Source organism: Cnephaeus nilssonii (assembly GCF_951640355.1).
Source record: "Cnephaeus nilssonii genome assembly, chromosome: 6".
NCBI classification, from domain to species: Eukaryota; Metazoa; Chordata; class Mammalia; order Chiroptera; family Vespertilionidae; genus Cnephaeus; species Cnephaeus nilssonii.
This window is the reverse complement of record NC_137077.1, coordinates 36,906,425-36,930,862: the sequence shown is the minus strand read 5'-3', so window position 1 is coordinate 36,930,862 and position 24,438 is coordinate 36,906,425. Positions and strand designations below refer to the sequence as shown.

The 24,438-nt window shown below is 40.8% G+C and overlaps 1 protein-coding gene across 10 annotated transcripts in view; it reads left to right on the top strand.

Moving 5' to 3' along the window:
- The first annotated feature begins 2,630 nt into the window (after window positions 1–2,630).
- CAPRIN2 (caprin family member 2) overlaps window positions 2,631–24,438 on the top strand; it is a 43,991-nt gene continuing 22,183 nt past the window's right edge. For 5 of the 10 annotated variants that reach the window (XM_079773408.1, XM_079773407.1, XM_079773406.1 and 2 more), the window contains exons 1-7: window positions 2,672–2,847; window positions 3,958–4,220; window positions 7,292–7,354; window positions 15,017–15,103; window positions 19,297–19,535; window positions 21,462–21,544; window positions 23,577–23,738. In XM_079773408.1, coding sequence (XP_079629534.1) covers window positions 3,972–4,220; window positions 7,292–7,354; window positions 15,017–15,103; window positions 19,297–19,535; window positions 21,462–21,544; window positions 23,577–23,738 — 883 coding nt within the window. In that variant the 5' untranslated portion in view covers window positions 2,672–2,847; window positions 3,958–3,971. Of the gene's footprint in view, window positions 2,848–3,957; window positions 4,221–5,088; window positions 5,163–7,291; window positions 7,355–15,016; window positions 15,104–19,296; window positions 19,536–21,461; window positions 21,545–23,576; window positions 23,739–24,438 lie in introns of those variants that run through there. The other 5 variants (XM_079773409.1, XM_079773410.1, XM_079773411.1 and 2 more) reach the window with 3 other exon arrangements.

Sequence of the window (24,438 nt, the reverse complement as noted above, 5' to 3'; positions counted from 1 at the left end):
GTTAGTACTACTTTTGCACTTGCATTTTACCGTATTATATAGCAGGGCAGATGTCGCCTTGTTATTTAGTTTTAGCAGGTCAATAAGTTTATTTGAATAATTGCTACTTTTATTTTTTATTTTGCTGATTTCAGAAAGGAAGGGAGAGGGAGGGAGAGAGGGAGAGAGACACCAGTGATGAGAGTTCCATTGATCTGCTGCCTCCTGCACGCCCCACACTGGGGATTGAGCCTATGGCTCTAGCATATGCCCTGACAGGAATTGAACCATGACCTCCTGGTTCATAGGTTGACGCTTAACTACTGAGCCACACTGGCTGGGCAATAATTGCTACTTTTAAATTTATCAGATTCTTAGAAAGAAAAAATTGGTCTACATAAGCAACATGGAAAAGCATGTTATCTAACTCAAAAGTACTTTTAAAATTAAATTAGTAATTATTTTTAAGAAAAAAGAGGACATTGTTAGCTTTTTAAAAAAGGTGTGTGTGTGTGTGTGTGTGTGTGTGTGTGTGTGTGTAATACAGTGCAAAGCAATGTGCCTGGCCCATCTCAACTCCTTCACTGCCTGGGGGGTGGGGGGTGGGGAGGGAGGTGGGGGGAGAGGGGAGGGCGAGATGTGTCAGTTCCTCAGCCTTCTCCTTATCTGAGATGACCAAGAGTATCTGCTGCATTCAGCTTTAAACTTCACATTAGTCTTATTTTCCTTAATCTCAACAGACTTGGCATCCTTTCGCTTGTCTGCGAGCAGAAAGTCCTTGATTTCCTCAGTTTTGCAGGGATGTCTATGAGGGGGAAGGAGAGGAACATTATCTACTGAGACACAATCTCCTACAAATGTTATGCTATTCTTATACAGACTGCACCTTATTGAGCCTGAAATTTAATTATTTTTGCTTTTACATTTTCTTTTTTTAAAAAAATATATGCTTTTATCGTTTTTTTAGAGAGAGAGGAAGGGGGAGAGAAGTAGAGATAGAAACATCAATGAGAGAGAAACATTGTTTGGCTGCCTCCTGCACGCCCCCTACTGGGGATCCAGCCCATAACCAGGGTACGTGCCCTGATCAGTCCATCCATTATTTGGGGCACCTCTTGGTTCAAGGGTGGGCGCTCAATCACTGAGCAACACAGGCCGGTCTTTCTTGATTCACTTTCTGAATCCATGTTTGGAAATAAATCTGTATACATTTATTCAGAATTATTCTATGTAGTGGGATATCTAGGGTCCATGGCTAGATCTATATGAATCAAGGGATAGTTTTTCTGGGTCAGTTAGAAGGCAAACATTTCATGATTAATATGACTGAAACACCTTCTTTAGAGTCATTATTAAATCAGGCTACAATAGGTATAACCTGTGCTGTGACTTTGTGCTTACTCATTGATGAGAAAGTTGTCCTTCACATTAAAAAAATTTTTTTTAAGCTATGCCCACTGTTTTGGTTTTCCTCAAGGGTCAGAGTACAGCTTTCCTGCCCTCATTCTCATTATCTTCACTTCTTTCTCTGGTTATAAACAATGAAACAAATCAACAATCTAATATTTGCCTGGCCCTCAAGGGCACAGATGGGATTCAAAGCAAAAATGCAACATTAAGGTACATTATATCACTAGGGACTGAGAAGAACACAGATAATAACGGGAAAATACCGTATCAAGAAATGTTAAAAGCCATGATGATTTTTTGTGGGGGCTCAGCCAACACTTTTGAAACTTGGACCTTTGTTTCCTTGATTATAGTTCTGAGTTTTCTCTGTTCCTCTCTTGCTAGTCTCAATAATTTTTATCAGCCTCAGGGGCAGAACCAAAACAATTCTATTTGGTGTAATAGCTGGACACACATTGGGGCCCAAGTATTGCTGGGTGGTGCTTCCTCCCTCCCCCTTATTCATTCGGTATGAGAAACACCATCCCTTCCTTCAGAAACACGGATGTATTTCCAGACTTTCTCTTAATTTTATGCAACCTTCACAAGATTTTTATCAGTTTTTTTTCCCCTCTGAGTGCCAATTCCTCTGTTTCAAAGCAGCAAATGAAACGGCCTCCCACTCCGTGTTTATGGCAATATTGGGGCATTCTGCTCTTGGAGGCTGAGTCTTTTCTTTGGACACGTGGCTTTCTCCCATCCTACTGTCAAGGATGGACTGACGGGGGTGGGGGTGGGGGTGAGGGTCAGAGGTGGGGGCAAAGGAACCCTTGCGTTTCAAGAGTGCCTACCTACACCACCAGAGGCTCCAGCTCCGTTTAACTGGAAATTCCTCAAAGCGCCTGCGGCCTTTATCGAGTGATCGAAATCACCTGTTCAAGGTCGCACATGCAATTATTCCTGTTTGCAATCAGCAAAGTCCCACAGGACCTTGGGGGGGGGGCGGTCTACGGCGGGTCGGCTCTTGGCTTCACACTGGCTCTACCTTGCGCCCCGAAACCTGCGCAAACGCGGGGAGACCGCGCCCTCTCGCGATCGCGTCCCCGCCGCGGCTGGACCTGGAACCAACGCCCGCCCCCCCCGCCCCCCCCCCCCCGCCCCCGGCTGCTGCTGCTGCGGCCGCGGCGGAGGCACCAGAGGAGGTGGTGTCGGACCGACCGCACGGGGCTGCGCGCGCGGGCGCGTGGGGGGCGCGCGCCTACATAAGCCCCGCGCGGCTCGGCGCGCCGGCCGGGGAGGGAGCGCTGAATCGGCGAGCGCCCGGCGCCGCAGCCGCCGCCAGCTGGCCCGGGAGCCGAGAGGAGGGAGCCGGTAGGAGACGCCGGGGCGGGTGGCGCCGGTCCACGCACAGAGCTCTCCTGGCTCCCGCCCGTCTTCGAAGGCCGGCCCGGGCTGCGGCACCCGCAGCGGCCTGCGGAGGTGAAGCCGGGCTGCGGCGGCTGGAGGAGGCGGCGGGCCGGGCCGGGTGGGCAGGGCTGGGCGGCTCCGGCCGCGGTGAGGTCGGGGGCGGCTCGGCATCCCCCGGGCGGGCCCTCTCGGCGGTGGTCCTGGGTTTTTTCTCCGGGTGCTCCCCATGTGGGGCGCCTGCAGAAGTGGCCCGGGCTGGTGCCTGGGCGTCCTGAGAGCTGGGGGGAGGGCGGGGGTCGGTGTCCCCGGGGCGCCTAGTGGCGGCGGGTGGAGGAGCCCCCGCGGGGGTTTGGGATCAGCGCTGACCTGCATGCGGCTGGTTATGCCCTTAGTTTGGGGGTGCTCCTGGGGGTGGGAGGGACACCTCCGAGGCGCGGGATGAGGCGTGTGCGAAGGCCACTGACCGGGGCCGTGCCAGGCTCCCCAGGATGACCCCCGAAAGCGGAGGTTGGGTGTAGTTATGGGTTAGTTTCAACAAAGCAGAAAACCAACTTAGGGCACTCGTAGCCCGAGAGAGTCAGCGTGCGTGGCGGCGGACTTGCCTTGCTGGCCCAGAGCAAGCCAAGGGAAGTTAGCCTTGTTCCAGAGGCCACTTTTCAGTTAGGGAGTGAGAGCTCTAAACAAATGGTGTGTTGTGGGTTTTTTTGTTTGTTTGTTTTGTTTTTTGGTTCTTTCTTTTTTTCTTTTCTTTCTTCCTTTGTTGTTGTCAGTGATTGGGCTTCAGGCTGGTGGTGAGGGATAAGGTGGAGAGGGGAAAGCCCGTTTTCTTTGTGTCATTAGAAATTCTTCAGAATGCAGACTGCTGTCCTGGGAGGGAGGAGGAGCTCTCGCTTGAGCAGCAGTTCTCCCTCGTGTGTGGAGAACTGAGTTTCTGGAAACGTTCCCCGTGTTGTCGATTTTGCTGGTAAAAAGGTGCCAGTCCTTGGCGCTGATTGCCTTCGGCGCAGGGAGATGGAGGCACCCACGGCCGCTGAAGCATCCCTGGGCGTTGAGCTCGCTCGCTTCTGTGGCGGAGAATTTCCAGGGAGTGGGTCCAGATGTGTCCGGGAAGGGAAGGCCCGGATGTGCCCCTCTAGTCCTAATTTACTGCGATCCTTAACTCTCCCCCCTTCCCTCCTTCAGGATCAGCTGTTTCAATGGTGCAGTTCTCTTCGTCGCCTTTTGGTTACCAGTCACCTTCGGGCCATTCGGAGGAGGGAAGGGAGGGGACCATGAAGTCGGCCAAGCCCCAAGTGAACCACAGCCTTGGGGAAAGCCAGCGGCCTCCGAGCCCCTTGCAGTCTCCTCTCCGGTCCGCGGCCTCTCCTTCTCAAGCATATGAAACCTACATTGATAATGGACTCATATGCCTTAAACACAAAATTAGAAACATCGAGAAAAAGAAGGTAACTTTTTTTCTTTCTTTTTTTCCTCCTATCCAGGCATATACACCATTTCAGGTAAGGGTTAAGGAACTGACATTTTGGCTTTTAATCAGGGCTCATAGATTCCTTCCCAGAGATTTAACCTTGGGGTTTAGCTGGCTGAAAACATACAAGCAGGCTAAAGAATGGATATATTAAACATGTTCTGTTTGATTTGTCAGCATGACTGAATACAAATATTCTTCATAGTAAAAGTATGCATGCTACTCTTGAAATATTGGAAGAGCTAGCTACTTTAAGTCAGATTAATTCCTTGAGTGTAGTAGTAATGTTTCTTTTCGGAGATTGCCTGATTTTTTTAGCTCGTTTCCCGCGTGACTTTCTGCAGCAAGTGGATATTGCAGTATGGATGCTGCAGTCACTGGAAGCTTTAACGATGGTGGAGCCAGAAGATGTTTCAGCACTAATTTTTGTGTTGCTAGGTGATCCTTTAAGATTGGTAGGTGAAGGCATTGTAGAGAGCCTTGCAAATGGACTCTGAGGTTCTACTCAGCCTCACGTTACAGTAGATGCTGATGTCAAGATCTCCACATCATTCCTCATTTCCTGAGTCATGTAGCCTGTGGAACAGTTGCTTTGTTGTGTCATGATTCTCTTTGCTCGTGATGATAAGGTGAGTCATTCACTCTCTGACCTTGGCATCAATATTTTTATGCCAAGACCTAGTTACACCTTAGGAAAGTTGTTTGTAATGGAGGAGTGAGAAGAGATTTTTTTTTAAAAAAAGAGTCTGATTGACTTTGTTTCTTTTCCTTCTAAAAATGTTTTTTAAAAAAAATATATTTTATTGATTTTTTACAGAGAGGAAGGAAGAGGGATAGAGAGCTAGAAACATCGATGAGAGAGAAGCATCGATCAGCTGCCTCCTGCACACCCCCTACTGGGGATGTGCCCACAACCAAGGTACATGCCCTTGACCGGAATCGAACCTGGGACCTTTCAGTCCACAGGCCGACGCTCTATCCACTGAGCCAAACTGGTTTCAGCACTAAAAATGTTTTTTATTTTAAAAAATATACCAAGGAACGAAGTGAAGAAGGGCCAGTTATGAGTAGCTTCTCTGTAGCCCTAGCTCTTGCCAGTTGTCCTTTTTTTTTTTTTTTAAATTTCTTTATTGATTAAGGTGTCACATATTTGTCCTCATCCCCCCATTCCCATCCCACACCCCTCCCCACGGATGCCCCAACACCCTGTTGAACTTAACCATTGGTTAGGCTCATATGCATGCACACAAGTCCTTTGGTTGATCTCTCCCCCCTCCCCCCACCCTCCCCTATCCTCCCTCTGAGGCCCGATAGTCCGATCGATGCCTCCTTGTTTCTGGTTCTGTTCTTGTTCATCAGTCTATGTTGTTCATCATTTCCCTTAGATGAGCGAGATCATGTGTCACTAGAGATATACTTATATGAACTGAATGTGAGATGAGCAATAATAGTTATGCTGACAGGCAAATGAATCAGTCTGCAGTGAGTTTCTTTCTGGACCAACAGTTCTTTTGAGACCCAATATCAATGTCCACCAGTTCCTTATGTGTACATGTCGGCACTGACCCCTCAGCTCTGGATGTTGGACAAATGGTGGTAATGCAGGTTCGATTCCCTCTGGTTGGGTCTCGGCCGGACCCAGGGGCACGGCTTCATCCGGACCCAGGGGCACGTGGCCTCACCTGGACCCAGGGGGTGCATGGCCTCACCTGGACCCAGGTGCGCGCGGCTTCCCCCGGACCCGGGATCCAGCCTCACCCGGATCCAGGGGCACATGGCCTCACCCGGACCCGGGATCCAGCTTCACCCGGACCCAGGGGCGCATGGCCTCACCCGGACCCAGGGGCGCGTGGCCTCACCTGGACCAGGGGCGTGTGGCCTCTCCCAGACCCAGGGGCGCGTGGCCTCATCCGGTTGCCAGTTGTCCTTTGAATGCATCGAGTTGATCCCCCGTGTGATAAGGTGAGCGTGCCTGCGTCAGCACAAGCACAAATTCCCTGCCACTGTGGGAAACCAGTCAAGGCAGGACCTACGCAAAGCAGGTTCTACTGACGGAGACGCGTTAGTTCTTCTCCCAGGTGGAGGAACCGTGTGTGTAGGTATACTTATCCTCTCTGGCTTCATGATCCCACCTCTTTGAAGACCTATCTGACAGTACCAAAGCTTTTGTTTCAAGGAAACATTTTAAAGCTATCAAGCCAAATGGGAGGGGTCTAAATGTTGCTTTTCAAATACCATCGTGGGCCATGTAATTTTTATGGGGACAATAAATGCAATTTATTTGTTGTGTGTTTACATAAATATCAATTTAATATAAAATAGCTTCAGTTTGAGGCTACTATAATGCTAGAAAAGAAATCTTTTACATTTCTATACCTCCATTAGGAAGTTTCTTACCTGACAAATGCCACAAAACTCAACAGGTGACTAACGGTTTAAGCATGAGGTTCAAGCAGGGTTTCTCAACCTCAGAACTATTGAGTTTTTTTAAAAAAATATATTTTTATTGATTTCAGAGGGGAAGGGAGAGGGAGAGAGAGAGAGAAACATCAATGATGAGAGAGAATCATCGATCAGCTGCCTCCTGCACACCCCATGCTGGGGATTGAGCCCACAACCCGGGCATGTGCCCCTGACTGGAATCGAATCTGGGACCCTTCAGTCCGCAGGCCGATGCGCCATCCACTGAGCCAAACCAGCTAGGGCCAGCACTGTTGACTTTTGAGGCTGGATAATTCTTTGTTGTGTGGGTCTGTCCTGTGATTGACTAGTTAATTCTCTGTAGTCTAAATATGTAGAGAGGCTATTAAGAGGAAAAACTTTTATTACTTAACTTTTGTAATACCAGACAAATGTTCATTCGTGTGTGATATTTTTCCCCCTAACTAGAACTCATGTACTCAGTTGCTGCGTGCTTGGTAGTAAAGTGATATTTTTGCAGATTGATGGATTACGTTAGTAACTGTTTTCATAAGAAACAAAGTCTAGTATTTATTTCCTTGAGAATTTTATATCAGACTATAATAGATGCAAGTTTCTCTTTTGTAGCTCAAATTGGAAGATTACAAGGATCGCCTGAAAAATGGAGAGCAACTTAATCCAGACCAATTGGTAAGCGATTTTATGATACTTTGGTCAGACTTGCTGGCTTCCTTTTCTAAATGAAACTGTAGATAGACTTGATGAGACCAAACATTTGATAGGCCAAAAAAGATCAGTGAAATCTGGCTTTTTTTTTAACCTAACTGTAAATATTAGACTATTTATAACTTTTTAAAATGTTGTTTAACTTGTCCATGGTATACTTGGTAATTGCAAGTTTTATCTAATTTAGAGGAGGAGACTTTTTGCAATATGGAAATAAAAAAAAACCCACAAAAAATGTTTCATTGATGTTTACCATTTTGACTTGATCACATCTCCTGGCTAAGAAGGGACAAATTAATCTAAAAGTTATTTGCCTGGCTAAGAAGGGACAGATTAAAAGTTATTTGATCTAGCTTGTACATCTATTGTCCTTTATCTTCTCAACGAAGGTTTTTGGTTGTGTGTCATAGATACTGGCATTCAAGGACTTCTCCCTGGCCACATTGACTCTTCTTCACTGGCTTGAATTTTGGTGATGTAGTAGATTATGGTTTTGATGAGGCACAGATTTGAATTGTGTGAGCTCTGACAATGATGTGCTCATATACTATAGCTGGTGAGAGGACTTAGCTGGACATCCAGCATCTCAACACGGGTTTAAGTAGTCATAGTATGTTCAATAACGTTTAGAGTGATAAACTTTTTCTTTGTGTAAATATCCGTAAAGAACGTGTTCTGATAAGGTAGGGTTGTTAATTTGGGGGAAACTTTGGGGGTAAGGATGATGGTTCTCATGATAGCTCTCTATACAACATCAAGGACATGGCTATATTTCAGAGCTCCAGCCAGACAAACTTGAATTGCAATAATTCTTACCATCTTTATAACCACTTGTTGTTCTATAATATTAACTTTGATTCCTCTTTTGAGAAATATGCTGCCAACTGCCAATTTTATATTTGCCAATAGATTAGTTTTGTGAACTCTAGATTTCTTTGTCCAGTTGCCTGTTTGACATCGGATTTTACTCTGCCCGCCAAAACCCATATCCCCTTTATCTTAGCTATGTCAGTTAATGGCTTGATGGACTAGAAGGATGGAGTTGCCAGAAAACCCTGGAGAATTTATCATCTTGCTCTTTATATTTTACATCTAGCCCATTAGCAAGTCTGATTAGTTCTTCAAAATAAATTTAGGGACTGACCATTTTTCATAAATTCTGCTTCTGTTATCCTGGTCCAAACCACATCATCTTTCATCTGCATTACTGTAATAGCTTTCTCACAGGTTTTTCTGTCCTGCCCTCTCTCTTCAAATCTCTTCTCAATATCGTAGCTTCGGTAATCCCGTTCACATGCAGGTCAAATGGTCATTCCTCTGCTTAAAAGTCCCCATTGGTTCCCATCAGGGTGGCAGCGTGTCCTTGCTGTGGCCTGCAAAGCCCTATAAAATAGGCTCCCTGCTTCCTTTTACATCTATTGCATTTCCCATCCTTCTCTCCCTAGTTACCTTCAACCCAGTTACACTGGCCTTCTTGCTGTTCCTCAAACATCCCAGGCACACATCTGCCTCAGGGCTTTTGCATGTGTTGTTCCTTCTGCCTGGGATATTCCCTCCCCCACCTCCCCAGATGTCTAACTATTGGGGGTAAGGATGGGGAGCTCAGTTCCCACCCTCCTTCCGCTTTTGGTTGGAAGGTCATCCAGTAAGCCTGTCTTGACAACACGATACCTCTGTTTTCCCATTCACATTCCTTAGCTACTTTCCTTTCTTAAATTTTCTTCATAGAAGCACTTCTCTGACGAGCTGTAAAGTTTTGTTTGTCCTTCCCTTACAGTGTAATTTCCATTAGAAATTTTGTCTGTTCACTGCTGTTTTCCTAGTACTTAGGATAGTGTGTAGTATATAGTAGGCATGTAGGCATGTGGATTATTACATACTAGAGGCCCGATGCACAAAAATTCATGCAGGAGTAGGCCTTCCTTCCCCCTGCTGCTGGCACCAGCTTCCCTCCGGCACTCGGGACCTGGGCTTCCATCCTCCAGCCACTGGCAGGCACCCGGGACACAGGCTGGCTTCCCTTGGGCCCTGGCTTGGTCAGGGAGGATGTCCGGAATGACATCCAGAAGATATCTGGTCTAATTAGCATATTACCCTTTTATTATTATAGATAGATTTACTAAATATAAGATGATTGAACATTAGGTTTCTAGATGTGATTAAGCATATGACTTGTGTTACTTTTGAGAAATAACATCTCATACAAGCATTGTATATTTAAGGTAGAGATTTAGAAAATGCAGATAAGTCAGAAGAAGAAAAACCTATAATCTGACCTCTCAGAAAATAGCTGTCCATAGTGTAGTATTAAGAAGCTCTAAGTTTAGGTTTTAAAATTGGTACTAATTTACATAGTTCAGAAATTAGGAAAGATTTAAAAAGATGCAGTTTTTATTCACCCTGCCCTTCCTCTGTTCAGTTTTCATTTTACAAAATAATAACTGCTAATAGATTCTTATATATCTATTCAGAGTTCCTTTAAGCCTATATAAACAAACATATATTCTTCTTCCTGCCTTTTCTTTTTCCATTTTCTATATAACTTAGTTTAATATAAATAGGGGGCCTTTATTTTTGCTTCTTCCTTAAAAAAAAAATAGACTATTTTTTGAGCAGTTATAGGCGCATAATAAAATTGAGCAGAAAGTATAGAGAAATTCATGTACCCCTGACCCCATGTTTGCACAGCCTCCTTCACCATCAACATTTCCTTACTAGAGTAGCACATTTATTATAATTATAATTTATTATAATTAAACCTATGTTTATGCCCTGACCAGTGTGGCTCAGTTGGTTGAGTGTCATCTCATGCACTGGAAGGTTTGTAGGTTTGATTCCTAGTCAGGGCATATGCCAGGTTGTGGGTTCTATCCCTGGTCAGGGCACTTACAGGAGGCAAGCAATCCATGTTTCTCTCTCACATCGATATTTCTTTCTCTCTCTCACTCCCCTCCCTTCCTCTCTCTCTAAAAATCAATAAAAACATTTAAAAAAAGATTCAGAGGGAAAGTGGGGGTTGGTGGGTGGGTGGGGAGAGATTAACCAAAGAGCTTCTATGCATATATGCATAACCCATGGACACAGACAATAGTGTGGTAAAGGCCTGGGGGGTGCAGTGTGGAGGGGCTCAATGGGGAAAAAAAGGGGACATCTGTAATACTTTCAACAATAAAGATTAAAAACAAAAAAACCCACAAAACCAACCTATGTTGACACATCATCATCACTCCAAGTCCATAGTTTACATTTAGGGTTCATTCTTGGTGTTGTGCTTTCTATGGGTTTGGGGAAATGTATGAAGGCATGTATCCCACCATTATAGTATTGTACAAAATATTATCCCTGCCATAAAAATCCACTGTGTTCTACCTATTTATTCACCCCTTTTTAATATCATGTCAGCATTTCCATAATGCATGGTCTTTAAAGTTTGGTTGAATTGTTCTGTGAAACTGAGCCTGTTTTTTTGGGGGGAGGCATGGGGCTCGAGGTTTTTTTTTTTTTTTGGTAATATTCTCTACTTTTTCTTTGGAAATTGTTATGTTTAGATTTTTTTGGAGTCAACTTTTCAAAACTTTCCTTGAAATGTACTTATTTCATTCAGTTTCAAAAATTTATTTGCAAAGACTGGGACAAAGTAATTAAAAAATAAATAAAATTCGGGGGGTGAGGAAAGGGCAATGGGGGAAAAAGGGCATATGTAATAATTTCAACAATAAAGACTTATTTAAAAAATGAATGAAAAGTCATACCTTTAAAAAATAAAGATGAGTAAACAACAACAAAAAAGAAATGGAATCATAAAAAAATAAAATTATGTTTCTGTGTTACTTTGTGTTTGTTTCTAATTTTTTGTGTGATTGTAATTTCCTCAGTTTACTTTTAAGTTAGTGGTTTAAAAAAATTAAGCCAGATTTTAGACTTATTGTATTTGTCTCTTTTTCTTTTATCTTTATGCTTTTCTTGGTTTATTTGCTTCATTTTCTGAGTTGAGTGCTTAATTCATTTCCTTCTCCCCTCCCCCCCCCCCCCCCCCCCCCACTGATTTGTATTTAAGGCTGTAAATTTTCCTTCAAGTATTGCTTTCACTGTGCATTATGGGTTTGATACTATAGTTTCAATATTTTTGGCTAGAAATGTTATAATTTTAGTTTGTAATCGTCTAATCCAACAAATATTTGTAATATTGCAAGTAAAGCTTCCTATAATCTGCATGGCTATTGTAACCTCTTTTGGTAGTGTAACTCTTAAGTAAACCTATAAAGACTAAGCTATAGACTGCTGTGATTTCACTAAGATTGCACACAAGCCTAGATTTCTCATTTGAAATAGTAAGAAGAATGTCTTAATGATGTTTTCTAGAGTCCCATTTGTAACTTTAGTATCGATTTTGGTTTTTGTCTGTATTTGAAATGGAGAACCGAGATTCAAGTAAATGCTTGAGCCAAGAGAGGGGTACTTGATGCTTTTGGTTCCGACAAAGTTTTTATTGTTAAAGAATTAGGATTTGGTGACCATCCCTTGCTGCTAAACTCTGACCCTACTTTATATTTAATGCATAACGCTAAGCTCATTAAGTAATGTGGAATCTTTTCTATAGTCTCACTGCTATTGGCCTAGTCAAGGCAAGCCACCTAAATGTTACATAATCTTCCTAATTAATCTCCTTGTCTTGAGACCTTCTTTTCCAATTCACCAGCTCTACTTCTCCTGGTGTTCTTTTCTTGAAACAGAAATCTCAGTATTTGATTCTATTGAAACGTTTAAATTCTGTTCAGAATTTTTAGTATATTTGAGGCTCTCTGAGATCATGTTCTGAACTACTTTTTATTTATTCAACAACAATATATTGAGTACCTAATCTGGGAGATGCTGTGCTTATTGCTAGGGTTATAATACCTAAGGTACAAATTTGATTGCTTGTCCTCATAGATATAATGTGATGAGGAAGAGAGGCAGGAAATAAGCAAATATACATGTGATGGACGTGAAGGTAAAGTACAGAATGACAGTAGAGTGTAATCAGGAATCTAACCTAATCTGGAGAGTTGAGGACAGCTTCTTTGAAAAAAGAAGTGCTTTAGTTAAGACCTAAAAATTGAATAGCACTTACTTAGCCAATTAAAGTGGGGAAAGAGAAAGAGCAGTGTCGGCAGATGCTAACGTGTCAAGGCCCTGAGAAGGAAAATGTTTTTACAAAGGGCCTTTCTAAGAAGGCCAGTATGGATGGAAGGATGAGCCTGGATGGGGAAAGACACGTTATGTAGATCCTTGTATGGCATTTAAAGACTGCTTTTTCCTAAGGGCATCAGAAATGATATAGATATGTTTGAAGCAGAGAATGGATGACTACAAGGATCTTTAATTTTGTAGTTAAAAACTTCCCTTTTCTATGTGAAGAATGTTTTGGAGATGGTAAATATGGATATAAGGAGACCAGATAAGGGTTGGCTGTAGTTTAAGTCAGAGATTTATGAGAGCTGTTTCCTAGGTGGTGGTAGAGGGGTTTGAGTAAAGTTTTGGGATTTGAGAGGTAAAATCAACATAGCTTGATAACTGGATGTATGAGTAGAGGGACGAACCAAGCGTGGTTTGCAAGTTCTTGAACAGTTGGATAGATGACCAAACCATTGATGTATTGGGCTTGGAAATACTAGGAAAGAAGAATGTTTTGGAATGGTGGGATGCAGAGCTCAATTTTGGACCACTGGTTTTTAGAGAGGAGAGAGTGGAAAGGCAGGGAGGAAGGAGGAAGGAAACGAGGGAGGAAGATGAGAGAAAGAGAGAACATCAATGTGAGAGAGACACATGGATTGGTTGCCTCCCACAGGCGCCCCAACCAGGGCTGGGGACTGAACCTGCAACCCAGGTACGCTCCCATGCATGACCAGGAATCAAACCTGAGACCATTTAGCAACAGCGGCCGGGGCTATTTTGATGAATCTTATATATGTCAAGTGAGACACAGGTGCCAGATTTTTTTCAGGGTACATACTTATAATGAACTTCATAGGTAAAAATGGCCAACTGTTTTCCAAAATTATTGTACCATTTAGTCAAATACTGGAGTTCCTATTGCTCTATCTCTCTGTAAAGACTTAGTATTATCAGACTTTTTAAAAACAGCATTATTGAGGTATCATATACATAACAGAAAATTAACCCATTGTGAGTGTAGAATTCAATGAGTTATAGTAAATTTGTAGAGCTATGTAACTGTCCCGACAGTCCAGTTTTAAAACATTTTTATAAACCCTTCTAAGTTCCCTTTTGTGCCCTTGTTTGCTTTCTATCTCTATAAATTTTACTTTTTCTGGGTATTTCTTTCACATCTGGCTTCTTTGACTTAGCATTATGTTTTTGAGGTTCATCCATGTTAGAGCCTGTATTTTCATTTTTTTAAATTGCTGACGAGTATTTTTTTTGTATGGTTTATACCACATTTTTGTTTATTCACTTACCAGTTGCTGGATATTTGGATTATTTTTATTTTGGGCTATAATAAATAATGCTGCTATATAAATATGTATATACATCTTTATGTGGACATAATGTCTTCATTTCTTTTAGATACATATCTAGAAAGGGAGTACTATGCTATTTTGATTATGGAGGCTTTATAATATACTAGAGGCCCAGTGCACGAAATTCGTGCATGGGGGCGGTTGGGGGAGGTCCCTCAGCCCAGCCTGCACCCTCTTGCAATCCAGGACCGCTGGCTCCTAACCGCTCACCTGCCTGCCTGCCTGATTGCCCCTAACCACTCTGCCTGCCTGATCGCCCCTAACTGCTCGCCTACCTGCCTGATTGCCCCTAACCACTCTGCCTGCTTGATTGCCCCTAACCACTCGCCTGCCTGCCTGATTGCCTTTAACTGCTCACTCCTAACCACTCTGCCTGCCTGCCGATCGCCCTAACCACCTCTGCCTCAGCCCCCGTCACCGCAGCTTCGTCCAGAAGGACATCCGGAATGACGTCCGCAAGGTCGTTAGGCTGTCCGGTCTAATTAGCATATTATGCTCTTATCATTATAGATCTTTCTTTGGTCGGACATGTTTCTTGTTCTGTTTCATATTGGCTCTTAGTTTTTCCATATGGATTTAAGTTTAAGTCCTATGAAAAACCTACTCTTCTAATTATCATCTTTATTCATCTGTGAAATCTTTAAAAAAATTGTCTCTTTTAATTTGCAGTATTTCTGTAACAATCTTACTTAATTTTGCCTGTCATAGGTAATTGTTTACAAGTCTCTTCTACCATAATATACATTCCTTGAAGTTTCTTATTTATCTGTGTGATCCTAGTTTTGCTACTTGTGTAATATATTTGAGTAGTAAAATGAATATTGACAGGAATCCTGTTGGCTCAGTGCTCTTAAAACCCCAAGGTTTCTCTGACTTTATAGATATCATCAACATTATTATTATGGCTCAGATTTCTAGTATAAAATTTGAATTTTTAAATTTAACTTTATATACCTTCTAAATACTCTTTCTACTTTTTAAATTATATATAGTAAATGTCTAATCCATAAAGTCTTAAATCTCTTACGTTTTTAAGGAACACTTATTTTGACATATGTGTACACAGTTCACAGAATTGGTGTTTTCTTCTCCTATTTGGTAGGAAGCAGTTGAGAAATATGAAGAAGTGCTACATAACTTAGAATTTGCCAAGGAGCTTCAGAAAACCTTCTCGGGACTGAGCCAAGATGTGAGTATGTTTTCCTTAAAACCAGTTCCACCACTGATCTGGAAGAAAATGTCAGAGTCTGCTGATGGTACTTCGTTACCATCCATCTCATTCCTGTCGATATTTTATTGTGGATGTGGGTTGAGCATAGCTACTCCAGAACTCGTGTTTTCAGATTTCTGGAGCCTCCGGAGCAGCGGTTGCCAACCGGTGGTCCGCAGATCACTGGTGGTCTGTGAGGTCCGAAAGGTTGGCGACCGCTGCTCCAGAGAACACAAATGAAATCTGAATGTGAGACACTGTGATAAAGTATTAATTATCTGATTAATGTGTATTATTTCACTGTGGAACCATAGAAATCACTGAGAAGGGAATAAAAACTATTTTTATGGGTACATTTATTAAGTATATTTTAGGATATAGGCCTGTACATTTATACATGATAGACTTTTAAGGTCAGCATTACTTAATGTATTAGGAAACATGGAATTGGTAGCCTCTTCTGGAGACCAGGGCAGTTATTATCAGGAAGAATTAAGATTCATGTTATAGTTAGTCTGGTCTCACCTGTTAGGTTCTCTATGTTGACAATTCAAACTTTTATCTCTGGCAAATTGAATCAGTAAATAATGTGAAATCTTAAGCATTCATTAATGGAGTATTCTTCACTGTTTTAGAATCTTAGTGAGAAGGCCCTTGTAAGATCATGTTCTAACAATTGAAATTTAAAAAAAAATTCATTTCTGTGTTGGGGAGCATACCGCGTAAGATAGTCTCTTCTACTTTCTGGTTATTTTCTTCTTGTATGGTGAACTGAAATTCTCTTCTCCATTTCTCTGGCATCAACCACCAGCATACCCTGCCCCTCCAGAAAAAAACCTGCCAAAACCCCAAAACATACTTTCTAGGCTGAAGACATCTACCATCTTAATCCTTGTAACATAGTCCGGAGTTCTCTCTTCTGGATGTCTGCCTTCATTAACTCTCAGAGGTAGTGTGTAATCTAAAATAGCCTAGTGTAGAGCCACTACCTTCTGTTTTCTGGATATTTCTGTTAATGTAAGCCTAAGATGATATTAGCTCTTTTTGTCAACCACAACATATTTTAACTCATTGTTACTCATGAGTTACTTCATTTTAGTAATTACTGTTAATTCCACAGTTATTAAATATTTATAGTCTATTTTAGATACAATACTTTTAAGTCAATTTGTTTTCTTGTATGATCGATTCTCCACTCCCTCCACCCCCAAATATGTTACGTTTATTTAGTTTTGGTTCATTTTACTCTAAAACAATCATATCAACCTTCTGTTTGGATGGTTGGAAGTGTACTTTTAATACTTAAAAATTCTCCATTGACACTCTTTACTCAGAGTTACCCTATCAAATTTTAATTTTCCATACAGGAGTTTATTTTTTCAATATATGGTTTTTTGTTTTTAGATATAAATCTTTTTAAAAAAAATACTTTCCATGTGCCAGGCACCTACAAAAATCCACTTGTTTTTATAGCAACCCAGGAAGTAAGTATAAGTTGCCCCCATTTTTCAGATAAGGAATCTGAGAATCAGAACAAAAGGAACTTCTTCAAAGTCATATGGCCAGGAAGTGGTAGAGTGAAGGTAAAACTCTTAATACTTTTCACTCTTAAAAACTGTGTTCTTTACTTTACTTTTATAGATATGGTACCTGTATATTCACTTGTTTTTCCACTGCTATGGTCTAGAGGTAGCTTCCAAACCGCCAGATTTTGTTATGTGTGAGATTATTTTTCTTTATTTGCACTAAAGGTGAGGTGCTAAAAAGTACTTGGGAGTGTACCTTAATGAATCACGACCCTAGAAGTGCTTGTCAGTACCTTCCAGCCCAATAATTATTGGGCTCTGCTTTTACTAAAGTGTTTCTTTTGTCATATCTCTTCTGTGATGGCCAGTTTTGCAGCTTGTGTAACATTTTCTTCTTTCCCTTCAGCCCAGCCACACCTCTCTTAGTCTGCGTGATAGGAGCTCTATCCCTTGCTGGGGATTTATCATTTTGCATCATGGTTCAGAAAATAAATTTGATTATTTAAGACTGTTGGTTGATAGCAGTTTATACTTCTTCTTATTTCCAACCAGTCCCCTACTGGAAGAAGAGAAGATGATGTAACCTGACTTCTTAGCTTCTGTATAAATAAGGAGAAAGAGGCTGTTGTCAGTGATGTTTGTGACAGGACCATCTGATTATAATCTAGGAAACAACATGCTTTCTTACTTGATACTTGATTGACTCAGCAAATGTATGAAGTCTGTCATGTGTCCAGCTCTGTCCTGGGCACTAGTGATATATTGGTGAACAGCGGACATATAGTCTTTGTCATCATGGAGTTGAAGCCCAAGGGAGGGAGGGGGAATGGCAAATAAATAAAAAGATAACCATTTAATATAATAGATACTTGGATAGAGGAAGTTCAGGGTAGCATGAACCCATAAGAACACCTAATCCAACCTTGGGAGATGGCTAACTAGAGATCTGAGGTTATCTTGTGATACCATCTTGAAGATGCCCTTGGCATCAGTTGCCTTTCCCTACATCATCATGAGACTGTGTCATCATGAGACTTGGATAGTTCAACTTGCATCTGCATATTTTTTCCTCCTCTCAAGCGGAAACGGAAACTACTGTAGTAGTTTGGTTAATTAGTATTGCAGTGAGTCCACATTGAAGTCTTGGGAAAGATTTTTCTGAGCCTTTGCCATCCTGAAAAAAATACCCTTACCCATTAACCCTAACCAGCCTGTGCCTCATTCTCAAACTTTTATCTTCATCCCTTGTCTCCTGTCCCTGAGAGTAGCACAAGTCAAGTTTATTAAGTTGCTTTCCTAACCTCTAGAAAGTTAATTAATAATGCCATAATGAATATTTTTCCTGAGTTTTTTCCTCAGTCTTTATCTGTTAGGATTTATGAACATAAACATTTCTTTTGTAGAGTTTTAAATACTATACTATATCAAAATAATTTAACCTACCTATAGGAGAAAGTTTTTTTTAAAAAATATATTTTATTGATTTTTTACAGAGAGGAAGGGAGAGGGATAGAGAGCTAGAAACATCGATGAGAGAGAATCATCGACCAGCTGCCTCCTGCACACCCCCTACCAGGGATGTGCCCGCAGCCAATGTACATGCCCTTGACCGGAATCGAACCTGGGACCTTTCAGTCCGCAGACCGACGCTCTATCCATTGAGCCAAACCGGTTTCAGCAGGAGAAAGTTTTTAGACTTTAGTTGTTGTTGTTCTCTTGATCTTCATATCTTGGAAAATACCCAACATGAAGCAAACATTACAACCAGAAAAACAACTATGGAAAGAAAAGAACTTTTAGGTTTCTTAGTGGAAATAGTACTTTTTATTGTTTGTTGTGTTATTATTTTTCTTAATGGGAAGCCATGTATTATGTCAGACTTTAAGGTGTTGCAGTTCTGAGCTTTAGAGTAGACAGTAATTTTCCATATGTGTTTTGTCAGCTAAATATCGGAAGATACAAGCTCCATCAAGACTGGCACACAATTCTGAAAATATCTCTTTACTTTTAAAACAAGCCTGTTGGCTGTGGCTGTTTTTCCCCCCATTACATTTGTTAGGCATTTTATTTCTGTTTGGCTTTCAATTCCTCGTGCTTTAGCCAGTTGGTTGTCTTTGGTTGGTTGAAAACTGACTATCATAGTTTAAATATTCTTCTCCTGGAACATGAGATTAAAAAAATAACCCAAAACAGAGTGAAGCATTTTCTTAAAATATTTGGTCTAAGAAGGCTTGATAATACCAAATATGGAAAAGTAAAACCTTGGATTGATGCGGATATCAGCGGTGGGTGCTTGCTTCTCATGGTGATATTGGAGGTACTAGATCGAGCCTGGAGTTGGAGGCGGGTAATCTGCACTCCCTGGGCTCTGGTTACCTGAGACAAACCAGTTTATTACTCTGGGACTTCTTCAGCTGAAGGAGGAAGCAGGGTTAAATGAATGTAACAGTTTCATAGTCAGTGCTACACCGAGGGCTGGGCACAAATAGGTTTATAGTTGTAATATAAATAAATAATACAAGAATAAACTCTGTGTTTTGGGTACTCACAACTATCAACTTACTTTTGCCACCCAGTATATGAGTTTTATCTTCTAATCTCAAATGTCTGGGATTAGTCAATGTTAATTAGCATTTGTTTTAACAGCTACTTAAAGCTCAGAAGAAGGCCCAGAGAAGGGAGCACATGCTAAAACTTGAGGCTGAGAAGAAAAAACTCTGCACCATCCTCCAGGTTCAGTATGTATTACAGAACTTGACACAGGAGCATGTACAGAAGGACTTGAAGGAGGGCTTGAATGGTGCAGTGTATTTGCCTTTAAAAGAACTTGACTACCTCATTAAATTTTCAAAACTGACCTGCCCTGAAAGAAATGAAAGTCTGAGGTAAGCTAATGAAAATATTTTTCTGAAATAGAACACATAACACTTTAGTCTAGCTTTTGTAAATATAAAAAATATATGTATGTAGTAATTAGGAAAACATTAATTTGATTCAACACGGGAAATGTTGGCCTGCCTAGACTCTGACAGGGTTGATAGAGACTATTAGGAGGAAAGTGAATTTGAATGACCTCATTAACCTACTTCTTTATTGTAACACGGATTTTAAAAAGTAATGACCGATCACCAAGTTTTAACCTTGTGCAAGTGTTAACCATAATACTAGTTCTGCATATTCTTTTTTTTAAAAAAAAATATTTTGTTGATTTTTTACAGAGAGGAAGGGAGAGTGATAGAGAATTAGAAAAATCCATGAGAGAGAAACATCGATCAGCTGCCTACTGTACACCCCCTACTGGGGATGTTCCCGCAACCAAGGTACATGCCCTTGACCGGAATCAAACCTGGGACCCTTCAGTCCGCAGGCCGACACTCTATCCACTGAGCCAAACCGGTCAGGGCAGTTCTGCATATTCTTAAAATTGTTTTTTTTTTTGTAATTATCTCAGACTGTTATATTACCTGAGAGTCTTTGCCTTTTTACTGCTTTACTTAAAGTGGAGGTAAATAAAATTTAACTTGACCACTATCATTAACATTTTAAAGGGAGAATTATTTGGTGTTTTTGTGCTGCGAATAAATACTGAGAAACAAACCTGATGATTAAAAATACCAAACCAGCAAATGGAGGCTGCTCAGTCTCCGCCCCTCCTACCCCTGTCCCCACAGTTAACCATTTTCTGCTCTTGCTTTGAAGGAATAAATTAGCTAATGAACAGCTCTCTAAGCCTTTCTTTGTTAGATATAGGCTATTCCAATGTTGTGTCTGTTAGCCATGCTAGCTAGACCCAACATTGGAATAGTCTGTGTCTAACTAAGAGTTAAATTTCAACTGCTATTGGAAATCAAACTTGTATCAGGAAACCTAATAAAACTCAATTACCTATAGACAGCCACATATATATATTTTTAATTCCTATTCTGATAGTCTACTCCATCACCATTCCCTGTTTGTTGTCTTCTTTCTCCTACTCCACTTTGGTGGGTTCAGGGAACGTAGCTTACTTTAATATGTGAAATGCAAGTGATTATAATTTGAAAAATAAGCTGCTCTCCTTAAAGTTAAATACAGCTCTTAATATTTTCATTTCAATGTTCTTTCATGTAGAACATAGGCTTGATAATGAATGCTATGGCATTGACAATTTTAAGCTCTTTTTGGATTATTCCTTAATAGCTGTATTTGGTAAAAGTCCTTATTTTGGTTGTTTTGAGGAAAGGTACTTACAGTAGAAAACCATAAATGGGCAGTTAGTCATCTTTTGTAAAGTTTCCATTTTCCAAAGAGTAAAATGATAAAATGCACATTGAATGTCTTGACTGTTTATGGGTTAATTGTATAAATTGCACTGCTCTCTCTCTATATATACTAGAACGCCGGTGCATGACATTCATGCACTTGGGGTGTGGGGGTCCCTCAGCCCGGCCTGTGTCCTCTCACAGTCCAGGAGCTCTCGGGGGATGTCCGCCTGCCAGCTTAGGCCCGCTCCTCGAGCGAGCCTAAGCCGGTAGGTGGACATCCCATGAGGGGTCCTTAGCACTGCCGTGGAGGCTGGAGAGGCTCCCACCACCGCAGCTGTGCTTGCTAGCCATAAGCCCGGCTTCTGGCTGAGCGGTGCTCCCCCTGTGGGAGCGCACTGACCATCAAAGGGCAGCTCCTGCATTGAGAGTCTGCCCCCAGGTGGTCAGTGCATGTCATAGTGACCAGTCATTCTGCCGTTCGGTTGATTTGCATATTAGCCTTTTATTATATAGGATATATATGTATCTCTAAAGCCACTTTGTTCTGCTGCTGCTTTTCCTTATCAGTATTGAAGACCAGATGGAGCAGTCATCCTTGTACTTTTGGGACCTTTTGGAAGGTAGTGAGAAAGCAGTGGTAGGAACGACATGTGAGTTTTCTCTACTCTGGACTTTTGTAGTAAATACTAAACTTTATGTGTAGACATTTAGAATGATATTGAGGGCTGAAACTGCGTCAGTCCATCAGAACTTACTTGTCTGCAATAGTATATTCATGGGGAGAATGATCTCTTTGTTTAATTCTGCTAAAAGCAGCTGTTGTATAATTGCACTCATTAAAACGAAACCTAGAGAGAGTTTTCAAGTGGAAAGTCACTGTGATTTGGGAACAAGAGCTAACTAGAGTCTAGTGCTAGCTTTAACACTAACCTGACCCTTTTGGAGTTTGGTTCTCTATTCTGAATAGTTGTACCTGTTCTATTTAAGAATTTTAAATCTACACATTGTTAATATCAAGACTTATCTACCAGATTTGCCTAAGATATATATGAATGGTTTGGCTACATAGTCTACTGATGTACTGTTGTCTATTGATCTGGAAATGAGCTGGAGAGAAAGAGTTCTTTTGGCTTCTTAAATAGATGTTGGCCCAATGCCCAAATACAAATGGCCAGACATGAAGTCCTAGCTTAGGATAATGAAAACTCTTTCGAAGCTAGCAAACATTTTTGTTAATAGTGGTTGCTTCCTTTTTAAAAATACTCTTAAGTATGTATAACTGTCACAAACTTTCTAAGTCCTTTCAAGTTTCGATCAAAGAAATTTTTTTCTTGGTTAGAATGCAAAATGATACAAATACTTTGGAAAATCGTTCGGCAGTTTTTAAAAATAAAATTAAGTGTACACTTACTATATAACAAAGCAGTTATACTTTTAATACCCAAGAGAACGGAAAACATATGTTCGCATAAGTATTTGTGCATGAATGTTCATACCTGCTTTATTCATAATAGCTCCAAACTGAACACAGCCCAGATGTACATCAGTTGATAATTGATAAACAACATGTGGCATATCCATATAGTGGAATCTACTCAGCAATAAAAAATGGAATGAAGTATTCATATATGCAACAGCATGGGTGAATCTAAAAATAATTATGTTGAGTGAAATAAGCCAGATAAAAAATGAGCACGTATTATATGATTCCATTTATATGAAATTCTAGAAAAGACATAACTAGAATGAGAGCAGGTCAGTGGTTGCCGGGGGGCGGGGGGGGGGGGGGAAGGGGGGGAAGGAGATTGATTAAAAGAGGGATATGAAGGAACTTTTTGAGTTGATAAAAATGTTCTATATCATTTGTTCTGGTGGAAATACCAGAAATGACATGGCTTTCTGTGCACTTCAAGTGGATGAATTTGTTTGTTTGTAAATTATATCTCAAAGCTGATTTTCTTTTAAAGAAAGACAAAAATCTATGTCATAGTACTCCTATGAAAGGAATAATAGACCCAAATCAAGTATGGGAACTCAGCTTAATTTGGTAATTACGGTTTTAGTGGAGATTAAAAATGAAGTGACTTTAACATCATTTTAAGATTTTTCTTCATCATCAAAGGGTGATGTGCTAGGAGTGACATAAAGCACAACTCGAGTAAAGTCTTAATCATGGAATTTTGTAGTTTAAAAACCTTTTAGAGATTGTCCAAGATAGGGTTTTCTAATGGTTATGTTTGAGGAGTTTTTACTTCTATAAAGCCTTCATGACTTGGGGAAGGTAGAGTAATTGCTAGTTATGATATCTTGGAAACAGGTGGGAGAAATGACTTTTCCTTAAGCTCAGGGAATAATGTGTATTTTTTGTAACATATTTGAGATTTTGATAAGGATCTCTGATTTTTAGTCATTTTTCACATAGTGGAAATGGAGACCCAGAGAAACTTAAGTGACTTGCTAAATTTTGGGATTCTGATTGTTAAAATTTATGTTGATTCAGCCTGACATAAAGATGGGCTGCATATTTATTTTTCATGGTACTGACTAGTTCTTTGAATCCCCTCTAATGTAGAATGTTGTAGTGACACTATAGGATAAAATTATATTAGGATTTCTATTCCAAATAATTTCCCATGACCTTTTAGGTTATATGATAACTAAATCTTCATCACTTTTTCTTAGACAAACATATGAGAGATCTACTGTCTAATTTGCTGAACTCAGGCTATTTTGAAAGTATCCCAGTTCCAAAAAATGCTCAGGAAAAAGAAGTATCACTGGAGGAAGAAATAAAATCAGAGAAGAGAAAACAGTTATTGAAGACTGAATCTGTCAGAGAGTCAGGTTTGTTGTGCTTTCTGAAATTCTGTATAGTGGTTGCATCCTTAATGCCCAAATATGAGACAAATCACTGTGAAATGATTGCCATGTTTTAATGTGTTAGTGTGTACATGCATGGAAATCTTTACTTGTTGCAGGATAAACCTCACTTTAGGAAATATCACTAGGCTTTATTACCATGATTTACCTTCTATTAAGAGTGAACCTTACTAGAAATGTTAAGTTACACTTTGTTACAAGAGCGTGCACTGTTAAAATGAGACATAATGGAGTTTGAATTGCTTTGTTAAACTAGTAGTAGAATAATTTCATTTAAAATTGTTTAAAATGTAAGTTATAGTACAATACAATACTGGAGTAGAATAAGAGTGTAAATAACCTAAGGTTAACGTATTGATTAAGGAAAAAAGTGCCCAAATAAATATAATAATTCCAATCAGGGAAATATGCTCTTCAAAATTCCACTTTACTTGGGAAAGAAATACTTTGAGTAAATGACACTTTTGCTTTTGTTTGTTGAAGCTGGATTTATTTAAGAAATATCACTTCTGCCTGGCTGGCGTGACTCAGTGGTTGAGCATCGACCTATGAACCTGGAGGTCATGGTTTGATTCCTGGTCAGGGCACATGCTGGGGTTGCGGGCTCTATCCCCAGTGAGGGGCATGCAGGAGGTGATCGCTCAATGATTCTCTCTCATCATTA